General features: G+C 43.3%; 1 protein-coding gene across 2 annotated transcripts in view; it reads right to left on the minus strand.

Moving 5' to 3' along the window:
* Nucleotides 1-4,121: 4,121 nt before the first annotated feature.
* Nucleotides 4,122-12,132, minus strand: part of GHITM (growth hormone inducible transmembrane protein) — a 53,271-nt gene continuing 45,260 nt past the window's right edge. For both annotated transcript variants that reach the window (XM_077454897.1, XM_077454896.1), the window contains exons 8-9: nt 11,958-12,129; nt 4,122-5,023 (exon numbers count right to left, since the gene is read on the minus strand). In XM_077454897.1, the coding sequence (XP_077311023.1) occupies nt 4,939-5,023; nt 11,958-12,129 (257 nt within the window). In that variant the 3' untranslated portion in view covers nt 4,122-4,938. The remainder of the gene's footprint in view (nt 5,024-11,957; nt 12,130-12,132) is intronic.

The raw sequence follows: 12,132 nt of genomic DNA on the forward strand, positions 1-12,132 counted from the left end.
TTAACATTTGGGTTGGAATTAAGGCAAACTTCTGTAAATCCTAAACCCATGCAAACCTATCCCGAGTGTGCACCCTGTGGGACAAATTGGTCTCCAGAAGCGAAGCAGAATGCTCCCTTATAATTAAATTGTCCAAGTTCCTTATAATGGGGATACCCTTACCCTGGGTGTGCAAGAGCCCCAAAACCCTTGGTGAATACTTTACGGCAGTGGACAGGCTGAACAGCAGTGCCATAAACTGAAAGTAGTGGTCCTTTTTTTGCAAAACACAGAAAACGGTGAGGTGGATAGATGAGCATCTTTGATATTTATGGATGCCAGGGAAACTCCCTGAAAGACAGAGGCCACTACAGACCAATTTGATTCCATCCAAAACGTCAACACCCGCAGAAACTTGTTGAATTTGTCGAAGTTGGAAGGAACATTGCCATTCAATTTTAGAAGCGTGAAGAGGTTCGAGTAGAAACTACAAAAAATGGATTTAAAGGAACATCTGAAAACATTAAGCACAGAGGGGGAAGGCCATGGAATTCCAATCCCCCCTGCTAAACCTCTGTGAAGGCCTGCAAACATCCCTCCACCCAAATGAGTGGGGGCATCCCATCACTGTCAAGGACTTGTCCCCCGGCTTAGAGGGTTTTGGAGTCTATGTTTTTTTTTTATGGAACTGGGACTGAGTTTTGGGCTTAGAACCAGAGGCCTGAGATTGGCTAAAGGAATGCTTCTTGTAAGTAGGAGCATCAGGTTTTTGAATTGTAGGCCTTGCTTTCTTTTTAAGTGGTAACAGGGTGCTCTTGCCAATAGTCACCTTTTGGATGTGATCATCCAAAGCAGGACCAAATAAACATTCCTCTTGAAAATGTAAACATTTCACATTTCTTGCAGGGCAATGCTGCTGACAAACACTTCAGTCATAAGGTCCTGTGCATGGGAATAGATTAAACCCAAAGACGTGACAGATGCTGTATAGTTTTCTCAACTCTCACTTTTGGAGCAGTCTATGCATTTTTTTTTTTGCACGTTTAAAAAATAATTTTACATTTTGAAGATTTTACCTAATCTCCAAACATTATATATTTTAAGAAAGACCCTGGAGAATAAAACAGTGGGCAGTTCCAATTTTAATATTTGCACAACAGTTTATCAAGCCTAAAATTTCAGTAAAAAATACATTCACATGAATTTTAGGGCACATGCGCCTGCAAAACAAAAATAAACTTTGGTATCCCATAGGCTACATTTTAAAAGCAATTTAGAGTTAACTGCGAATAACGTGCTTAGAATGACTGCGCACCATCCAGCATGCATGGCGATATGTTATGTGTATTGTGGCACTTTTGTACATAGACACACCCAACAAGCACATTTATGTGCACATGCACGGAGGGTGGGGCAGGCTCAAAATATTTTTTGGGGTGGAAGTTTAGGTGCATAGGTGTAACCATTTTTTTTCACTCTTTCACAAATTTTTTAATTTATATTGCATAGGGGAAAAAAGTTATCCAGCGGCAGTACAATCACTAGATCGCTTGTGAGTTGACTTGTGGAGTGTGTGTGAAACCTGCTGCTGCAACCCCCCCTAAGCCTTACAGTAGTGGCATTGAAAAAAGTGCAGGTATCCATTGAGATGCTATCAGCACGTTGATAGTCCTCCAGGTCCCTGTTTGATTCAACATCTCCATTAGTAGAATCCTTCTCATCATGCAATAAACCTAGACCTTAAGGCTGGACACACGTCAGCAGCTGCAATTGCCAGATGTAAAGTTGATCCCTCCAGCTCAAATGAGGCCTTTTGAACCCTAAGCGTTACCTTTTTTTTTCCCTTTCATTACTGCAACCTGTATTCCAACAGGGATACTTTTCTGGTCTGCGGTCACCTGTAGTCCTCCAATATGCAGCCACACAGCATTTCCCCAATCTGTGCAGTAAAGCTGTCCTCCCTGTTGTGACGTGACATCACCGCTGTACTGCACATCTGGCTTTGAGTGTACCAAGCGCATCCAGGGGGCAATAGGCAATTGGGGGAGTAGGGGGGGTCAATAGTATAGGGTACCAACATGGACTACCCCAGGGCACTCACTAATTCATGTTGCAGGACCCGCCTAAGGGGTCCAAATCTTCCCCTATCACAACGGGCTCTGCCACTAAAAGCCTTCAAGGACTTAACTCCCCAGCTGATGATCACTGATCTGGATTGGCTTAACACTCTGTACCCTGGGATATACAATAAAGAAAGCACTAATATTAGGAACAATAAGAAGAAATTCATTATTTAAGCAAGAATATAAGGTTTATGGTGCTATATAGCAACAAAAACAACTGGTGACAGCTATTTACAACATTACTGCAACATCTATCATTTGAAGATAACATCCAACAGAACAAATCTGTAGATAAAGCCAAATTATCACATTTGGAGTTATTCAAAATACCTTATTTTGAAGCAATCCCATATATTATCTGTGTGAAGTGCTAATGTGAGATAGCATTAATTAAATGTTATCAACCACACACAATATAAATAAGATATATTTGTCAAATATTATCACAAGACTACATCTAGTGGATTCTAGACTGCCTGTAACATAACTTGATGAATAGGATAGGCAAAAACAGGACACCAACAAGCAAAAGATTTTATAGCATACCATCTGCTTTAAAGTTATACCACTGTAATCCAAGGTGCCTATTGCTTCTCACTATGACCAGCCTTAAGAAAAAATATTTGTATAAACTAAAAACTTCAGCCCAGAAGGATTTAGGCTGCATTCACACCTGAGGCGTTTTTACCGCGATTTTGTGCAGGGCAAAAGGTCACCAATGTTAAAAGAAGAAAAATGCCCAAATCTGCTCAATTCGAGCGACAAAAAAGGGTCCGGAACTTGTTTGAGCTTCAGGCGTTCGGCTTCAGGCAACATGGAGTGGAGATGTGACACCTGCTGTCAGAATTTAAAAACCAACGCGATTATAAAGGGTTCTGCCCACACAATCACGCCATTTACCAAGCTCTGTGAATTAATGAATTACAAGTACCGTCGGCCTTTGCAGCTGAAGGCTTGTAGTTCTCAATGAACTGCAAAGGCACACTGGTGAGCGATCTTATATCCCATTGATTCAGAAACTGTCTGTCCATGTCATTTTTACCTACAAAAATTTACATTTATAATTTTTTTGTAAAAGTAGAACTTAACTTTGAGGCCTTGGCAAAGCAGGGATGCAGCTGGACTAGATGTTTTCTCTAAAAATGTCATTGTCATATTAATTCTTTATCTTTTAATGAATTTCTGTATTTGCTTCTGACACTATGTCAGCTAGTTGTCTTGGGGGGCTGAAGTAAAATACAGTTCTCCCACTCAGCAAAGCCCACCACTTGGTCTGAAAATTAAATGTTGCTGTGGATTAAAGATGGGTTGTCAGTAGCAGAAACTGTAAGTGGTTTAAAATACAAAGTGTTAGAATTATCAGGTAATTACATTTCACGACAATCGCAAATATAAGGGGGAATCCCTCATGCTATCAAAGCGAAGGATGAGTATGTTTATAGTAATATAATAAATAAACCTGGAAAGTGTATACAGTGCACTTAAAGTGGGTATGATCTGTAATTTACACGGCATTACAGGGGCCCCTTTACATCACTTACGGTATTCTCGTAGTCCAGTTACTTCCCTGTGCATTAGGTCACATCACCTGACTTCATCAGGGCATATTTACCCATACAGGATTACTAGTATATCATTGTTTATTGAAGCTACACATAATTATTTTTTTGCACAGTAATATTCACAGAGCAATAATCACACATTAATTTTAAGATATACACAGCTGTTAATAAGTTGTGCTGATCACTCTTTACATCATACCCAATGAGAAATATACTTTAACTTGGTCGGCTATAGATCAGCTTTATGCCAAGACATTAAAAACGGTGCAAATTTATAATATCTGCACCAATTACAGAGTTTTTCTGCTTCATGGGGTTCCATGATGTACACTACGCAACCCAAATTATATCAATTAGTGGGCCACAGTGTGCATAGTGAGGAGGAGTTTCTCGTAATTAAAAACAAGTTCCATATTTTTTAACATTTACAGTATCAATGCTACTTAAAAATATACCATTTCTGAAGAAGCAAACCTTTATTAGTTTTTCCAAGTATAATACACTTAAATAACAATATAAACAGAAAACTTTCAACACACGATTTGGTAAGCTGGTTCATGGTAGTATGCCTACTTTTCTTTCATAAAGTATAGTCTTTAGTTTTTTTCTACAGACTCCCAGTGAAGGATTTAAAGAGTCTGCACCAAAGCAGATGTTTAACAGCTTTAGTAAACACCAAGGAATGAATCTCTTGGTATCCTAAATTTTACACATTGCATCTGTATGAAAAAGACGGCTCCACCACAGCAGTGAGATCTCTATCTGCATTCTTTTTTACTTTCAAAGCAGTTTTATAAGATTGAAAGGGATACAATTTATTGTAAGATTGGCATGAATGCTCAGCTACTGCCTCTGCAAATATGCTTTAAATGTATTGCATGGCTATAAATTTATTTTTATTGCTAACAGAAAATTGCAAACAAATCATCTGAAGCTCAACATCCCACACACAGTAAAAGGCGTTTTTCTGAAGATACACTGTTTACCCGTGCAATTTCATTTCAGGACGTAAAATCATTTTACACTGCACCTTCTATTCTAGGGTGCTTCTTAGAGCAGAGGAGATGAATAGCTCTTAGTGCTTGCCTAAACACAAATTGTGTTTTTTTTCAAAGTAAAGGCATCTCAGAAAGCTTCAATCAACAAAACTATGGTTATACAGAACAATATAAACATAAACTTGTTGATGATGTTTATTATTAACGTGTTTATGGTCCACGAGTTGCGCAAAGTGCTACAGGCAATCAATATGTGATTATAACTGCTGTGGTGATTCATTTCCTCCTGTTCCCACCTCCAGACAGTATCATGGCTACACGGATGAAGATGTTCAAGGTGTCCATGTAAATTCCCATGCATCTGCAAATGAAAAACCAATGACAGGATGAGTTGCGTTTATGAGATTATAAAGTGCAAAAAACACGTTTATAAAACATTTTTATAACAAATAAAAAGGATGTCAGTTTCTAAATTGCAGAGTTCAGATCATGTGAAAAACATTTATTGTTATTCTTCTACAAGTACTTTTTTCTAGCAGCTTTGTACAATATAAATACATCAGGATCCTTTTTCAGGATTACTACTAAATTTTAACCACTTCCAAACCAGCAACATACCCATACTTGGCTGGTTATACCGGGATAATGCCTACAGCCGCAGGCATCACCCTGGTGCCTTTTTATTTTTTATTTTTTTTTAGAGCTGACTGTCAGCTCTCTCATGCAAGAGCAATCCTAGTGGCCAACTAACCTCTGGACTAGAGGTCGGCCGATATGTTTTATTCTCTGGCCGCTGCCGACATTTAGAAATTAGGCAGCCGATATATGATGCCGATTCCTGCAGATGGTATTTTAGGCCGCTTTTTTTCTTTGGCAGGTGGCGATGGCAGGTTTCACACTGAGCCGATAATGTGACTGTGTGAAACTGACATATGTAATTGAATGCAGAGAGAGACCAGCAGTCAAAATTCAGTGGTGATGTCGGGGATGGACAGGACCCAGCAGCTATCAAACATCAGTAAATGATAGCGCTGCTTAAGAAAGGGGGCAGGGCCACATGCACGTAGCAGCCCACCCAGATCCCATCGGCTTGTGTTTGATAGGCACTGGGTCCCGCCCACCCGACATCAAAGCTGAATTTTGACAGCTGGTCTCTCTCTGCATTCAGTTACATAGGTCAGTTTCACACACTCAGCGGCTCTGGTAAGCATCAAGCAGTGCTATGCCAATGGAGTGTGGGGAAGGAAGGAGGAACACTTGTGCGTCGACGGGGCACGGTGCAATTAAATCGGCTGAATTTGCACAATAAAATCGGCCAATGTCAATTTCTTTAAAAAGGCCAAATATTGTCTGGCCAATATATTAGTCAAGCTCTACTCTGGACTGCTGTTACAAGCAGAAGGGGATGTCCCCCCCTCTCCCGCCACCATCTGTGGCTTGCTTGGCTCTCCCATCCAACCAGGAGACCCTTGTGACCAGCCAGCAAGTCTGCCTCCTTATCGAACAAAGTGTGACTTTTGACTTTGCTCTCTTCTATGGTAGCCTACACACCATAAACCCCCTCCACCAAATGATTTGGGCCAGATCACAAAGCAAGGTCCATAAAGACATGGATGAGTGAGTTTGGGGTGGAGGAACCTGACTGGACTGCTGAGTCCTAACCTCAACCCAATAGAACACCTTTGATTTAGAATTTGAATTAGAGCGGAGAGACTGAGAACCAGGCCTTCTCTCCAACATCAGTGCCTGACCTCACAAATGTCCCATAGACACACTCCTAAACCTCATGGACAGCCTTCCCAGAAGAGTTGAAGCTGTTATAGCTGCAAAAAGGCGGGCCAACTCAATATTGAACCTTATGGACTAAAAGGTCATGTAAAGGCAGGTGTCCCAATAATTTTGGTACTATAGTGTAATCCTGTTACAGGTAAGGTTACGAGTACATCATGGGACACAGAGTCAGGCTAATATTCATTACCTGCTGGGTTATACTTCATCATCAGGTGAATGCACACTGGTCGACCAAAGGTCTTCAGACAGGAAGTGATCCCCTATATAAACCCTCCCATACAGGAAGCACTTTGGGTTTTTAGCGGTGTCTGCAAGGTGGATGGCATGGTTTGTTTGAGCTCTCTGAGCTCCAGGTCTCTAGTCCCACAAATGGTTTCAAAAATGTTGTTGCAGTTTTGTAGCAAGCACTGAATACTCAAATAAGAGGGGAGGGATCTCCGTGTTCCATGATGTACTCAAAGAAAAGGGATGCACAGTGGTGTAGTGGTTAGCGCTCTCACCTAGCAGTAAGAAGGGTCGCCGTTTCAAATCCCAACCACGATACTACCTGCCTGGAGTTTCCATGTTCTCCCTGTGCTTGCCTGGGTTTCCTCCGGTTACCTTCCACACTCCAAAGACATGCAGGTAGGTTAATTGGCTTCTGTCTAAAATTGGCCCTAGTATATGAATGGGGACCTTGGCTTGAGGGTAGGGACCGATGTGAGTGTGCAATGTACAGGGATAGGGATAATTGTAGACACTCCGATTGAACTGGATGGACTTGTGTCTTTATTCAACCTTACTATGTAAAAGGATTTTACAGGTAAGTATGATGTAAAAATCCCATTTTCTTTTTCATACATGATGGGACACAGAGTCAGGCTAAATATTCATTAACTGCTGGGATGTCCTAGAGCAATAGCCTTGAGGGGAAAAAGACAACCTGCCAAAACAATAGCCATCAGAACTAATACGGCAACCCGCAGTACACTGCGGCTGAAAGCCAAATCCGCGGCTGCTCGAACATCCATTTTGTGAACGTATGCACTGAAGACCAGGTAGCAGCCTTACAAATCTGTGCCACAGACGGCGAAAAACCCAGGGAGGTTCCTACACCCCTGATAGAATGAGCCCTCACCCTAAAGGGAGGAGCTTTATGTTTCAGACCATAGGCCTGAATGATCAATTGACGGACCCAATTGGCAATGGAAGCTGCCTGCCCCTTCTTGGGTCCTTTTGGTAAAACAAAAAAAAAAACAACGGCCAAAAAGGCAGACGTCTCTCTTCCGAACGAGGCTGAGAGAAGAAAGGCAAAATAATGTCCTGACCTAAATGAAAGGACAACACCACTTTTGGCAAAAAGGATGGAACAGGTCATAACAAGACTGATGTGGTGAAGGATCATGTACGGTTCCCTGCATGAAAGGGCCACTAACTCCGACACCTTTCTAGCTAAGGTGATAGCAATCAGGATGGCTAGCTTGCGTGACAGCAAGCCTAATGGAATCTCCTTAATAGGTTCAAATGGTTGTTTCTGTAACACAGACAGCACCAAGTTCAAAGTCCCGAAGACACATTAGGTGACCTAATGGAGGAAAGCAAGTTGCCACTTGCATAAAGGTTTGGATCAGTGAATGGCAGGCTAAAGGTCTTTGGAAGAATACTGATAGGGACCAAACTTGACCTCATTGTACTCAAATGCAATTTGATTTCCACAGCTGACGGTAAAAGAGAATTCTGCCAATCACACATTTAGGAGGATGACATTTTCTGGCTTCACACCAAGCAATATAAGTCCTCCAAACCTCATGATAAATCTTCCTAGTGGTAGTTTTTCTAGCATTCACTAGTAAAGCTACCACTGGTCCAGAGATGCCACGGTCCTTTAACACCCTGGCTTCAATAGCCATGCCGTAAAATTTAGAGACTGTAAATTGGGATGGAATATAGGACCTTGAGACAGTAGTTCGGGGCGTCGTGGAAGCGTCCATGGCCCGTCTATTGTCAGACTCACAATCCCCAGGAACCAGGGCCTTCTGGGCCAGGCTGGTGCCACCAGAATGACTGGAATCCCCTCTCCAAATCCTTCAAAATGTGGAAGAAAAGGGATCGTAGGGAAAGCATAAACCAGGGAGTACTGGCTCCATGGAACTATCAGAGCATCTGATCCAATTGCCAGAGGATCTCTTGTTCAAGACACAAATTGCTGTATCTTAGTGCTGAACCTGGATGCCATTAGGTTGATCTCTGGCCATCCCAAACGTTGGAAAATTTCCTGGAACAACTCTGGGTGTAGGGACCATTCCCTGAACGACTGGTACAGCCTTGGTGGTTTATATAGACCACTGCCATGGCATTGTCGGATTGAACCCTGATGGGGCAGTCCTGAAGCTCCACCGTCCAGAACCGCAAGGCCAGACGTACAGCCCATAATTCTAGAACGTTGATGGGCAGGGTCTGTTCTGTTCCTGACCATTTCCCTTGAGCTGTTAGCCCATCTAGGGTCACTCCCCAGCCTTAAAGACTGGCATCTGTAGTCCGTACTCTCCAAGTTACCGGGAGAAAGGATTTTTCCTTTCGCATGTTCTGATTCTGCAACCACCAGTTTAAGCTTAAGCATGCCTGAGGAGATAAGCACATAGTGCTTTTCATCATCTCTTTCAAGACGACAGGATGTCTTGTTGGAAAGGCCTGGAATGGAATTGGGTATAGGGCACTGCTTCGAAGGAGGATACCATCCTCCCTAGAAGGCTGTCATACAGAGCCGAATGGAGGGTTGTCTGGTGCCCCTCATCTGACGCACCTGATCCTTCATGGGACAGATCCTTACGGATACTCTTGCTTGGACCATGTTTAGAATCAGACCTAAATATTTTAGACTTTCAGCTGGTCTCAAGGCTGACTTTTCGGTATTTATGATCCAGCCTTAAGCTTTTCAAATATATTATAATTATGCTCTGTACGAGAGCCTGTACTGAGTGATCTCTGAGCAGGAACTTGTCCAAATAACCAAGCACCAGGATCCCTTGGGTGACAGGACCTTTGTGAACACCCGGGGAGCAGTAGCAAGCCCGAAGGGTAGAGCCACAAACTGAAAATTACATTCCTCTACTGCAAAACGTAGGAACCTCTGATGAGGCTGAAAGATAGGTATGCATCCATTATATTGATGGAGGCTAAAAAGTCCCCCCTCTGGAGTGAGGTTACTACTGAGTGGACAGACCCCATCTGAAAGGACTGTATCAAAAGATACTTGTTCAGGGATCTTGGGCCCAAAAGGGGCCTTGTGTCCCCGTTTGGTTTCTGAACTGTAAACGAGTGCCCCTGTGCCCTTTTCGGGTACCGGAACCTTTACAATCACTCCTTGATGCACTAGGTGTAGTGCCTGAAGCAATATGTTTTTTTGGAGGATCTGAAGGTACGCTGGATCTTTGAAACCTCTGATGGGGCACCCCTCATAACTGCAGCTTTTAACTGGAAGATATAATTGAGGTAACCCACTCGTCCTGAATTGCTGTTTTCCAAATGTCCGCAAAGTGCAGAAGCCTTTCCCCACCCAATGGAGTGGGGGCATCCCCTCAAAAGGAGGACTTAGTGCTGGGTTTAGAAGAATTTTGGACCCTTGCATTGCCCCTGGCCCTAGAACCCTGTTGGCAGCGGAACCTCCCCGACGTTGAGACATTTGAGGAAGCAGTCCCTGGGTTTTCTTAAACAAGGAACGTTTGGTGCTTTTCTTCACAGGAAGTAGACAACTCTTCACTCCAGAAATCTTTTGGATATATTTATCCGAGTGATAACCGAACAAACATTCCCTGTGAAACCAGCCAATAACTTTTTAAAAGGAAGCTCGGCTGACCAGTTCTGCTCCAATCAAGGAGACTCTGGGGGGGGGGGGGGGAGGGAGGGGGATCTGGCATGCTTCCTGCCACCCTGTAGGCAATCATACCGGCAATCTTGTGTTCTAACCCAGCTAGGGCTGAGGACATTTCATCCTTCATGATAAAGGGTGAAGCAGCAGCATTGACTGTAGGCAGAATACCAGATAGGCGCAGCAGCTCAGATTGCCCAGGGGATACAACACTAGGGATACGACTAGGTTCACCAGGAACTACTGATGACGTAGGTGTGCCCTTCCCTGTGGTGTTAGTCCCACTCCTTTATTTGGAAGACATTCAATGCCTGCAAAGAGTACTTGGGTGTAATTAAAACACCTCAAAAGGGAAACCCTTTAATAGGGCTCACCAAGCCCCTACGCAACAATCCTGCTAAGCACCTTTAGCCTGCCAAGCAACACCTGGTGACTCAAGTGACCCATGTAAGGAAAAAAGAACCACTGCAAGTTTGTTCAGAGCCTGCTCTGTATCCCACAGCTGCATTCTGGAAGCACCACATGCATGGCCTGCGCAGCTTAAATAAGCTGGGTGTGTGCCAGAATGTTCTATGCATGTGCACGGCCCTGGTGAATGGGTTTGACCATTTGCGTACGGTGAAAATTTCCGTGCACCCAGATAAAGTCTACAGCACATGTGTGGGCGAAGCCGCGTGCACCATGGCCAAACATACTGCTGAGCCCAGCGTTGCTCTTGCGAACGCATGTGCTCCATGGCGAACAGAGGCAAAATAGGTAAACCGGTAAGAAACAGCCATACACAAGCAAAAGAAGTTAAATTTAGCAAACACCTACAGCTAGCCCAAAACTCCCCCATATGGTCACCGCACACAGGTGTCCAGCCTTTAGCTACCTTGACTAATTGTTTCAAACACTGGAACACGCCACAATAATAAAATAAAGGGATTTCACTTACCCATCCAGGCAGAGGGACACTTAGAAACTGAAGGCCCAATCTTCACCCTTTAACTGCGGGTTCCTGTCACTAGGACCGGGTACCCTTTTCATGGGTCCACTCCCTTGGACCTGTACAGCACCCTGCAGGAAATGCCTTAAGACTGTAGTGTCCAGGATTTCCACTCCGCAAGGTCCAGTGCCCAGAAATCACTTTACAGGCAAAACCTTGCAGAATCTCGAGTCATCTTTGCAAGGCTCGGGTACCATTTATCCAAGCATAAAAGCCTGTGTCAAATGGATCCAATCGGTCAATCTCTCGATTCATTTTTTAAACAATTTGTGGGACTAGAGACCTGGAGCTTAGAGAGCTCAAACAAACCGTGCCATCCACCTTGCAGACACTGCCGATAACCTCAAGTCCTTCCTGTATGGGGGGGGGGGGGGGGGGGGGGTTATATAGGGGATAACTTTCTGTCTGAAGACCTTTGGTCTACAAGTGTCCATTCACCTGGTGATAAAGCATAACCCAGCAGGTAATATTAGCCTGACACCGTGTCCTACGATTTATGAAAAAGATGATATTTCACTAAACATGCAATCATTGTAGATCAGTATTTCACGTTAGCACAAATCATAAGTTAGCAGACCCAGTTTACCACCTAGCACATTTTTACATTACAGTCCTTCAATGTCAATACTAAATTCTAAGTGGAAAACACAATGTTTTCTGGATACTTACGAATTGATAGGGTCATATTTCGCCATTCCATACATGGGTGTAGCTTCAGCTCGTTTGATAACTTTCTGCGTGTCATACAATAGAAACATGCCAAACAGAACAAGGCCTCCATAAACAGCAACAGAATACAGTCCAGCACCAAAAATAGATGTTGGTGGAAGGAATGCACTTCCTA

The sequence above is a fragment of the Lithobates pipiens genome, unplaced genomic scaffold, assembly GCF_037356315.1.
Source record: "Lithobates pipiens isolate NorthernLeopardFrog02 unplaced genomic scaffold, aLitPip1_a1.2 Scaffold_25, whole genome shotgun sequence".
NCBI lineage: Eukaryota > Metazoa > Chordata > Amphibia > Anura > Ranidae > Lithobates > Lithobates pipiens.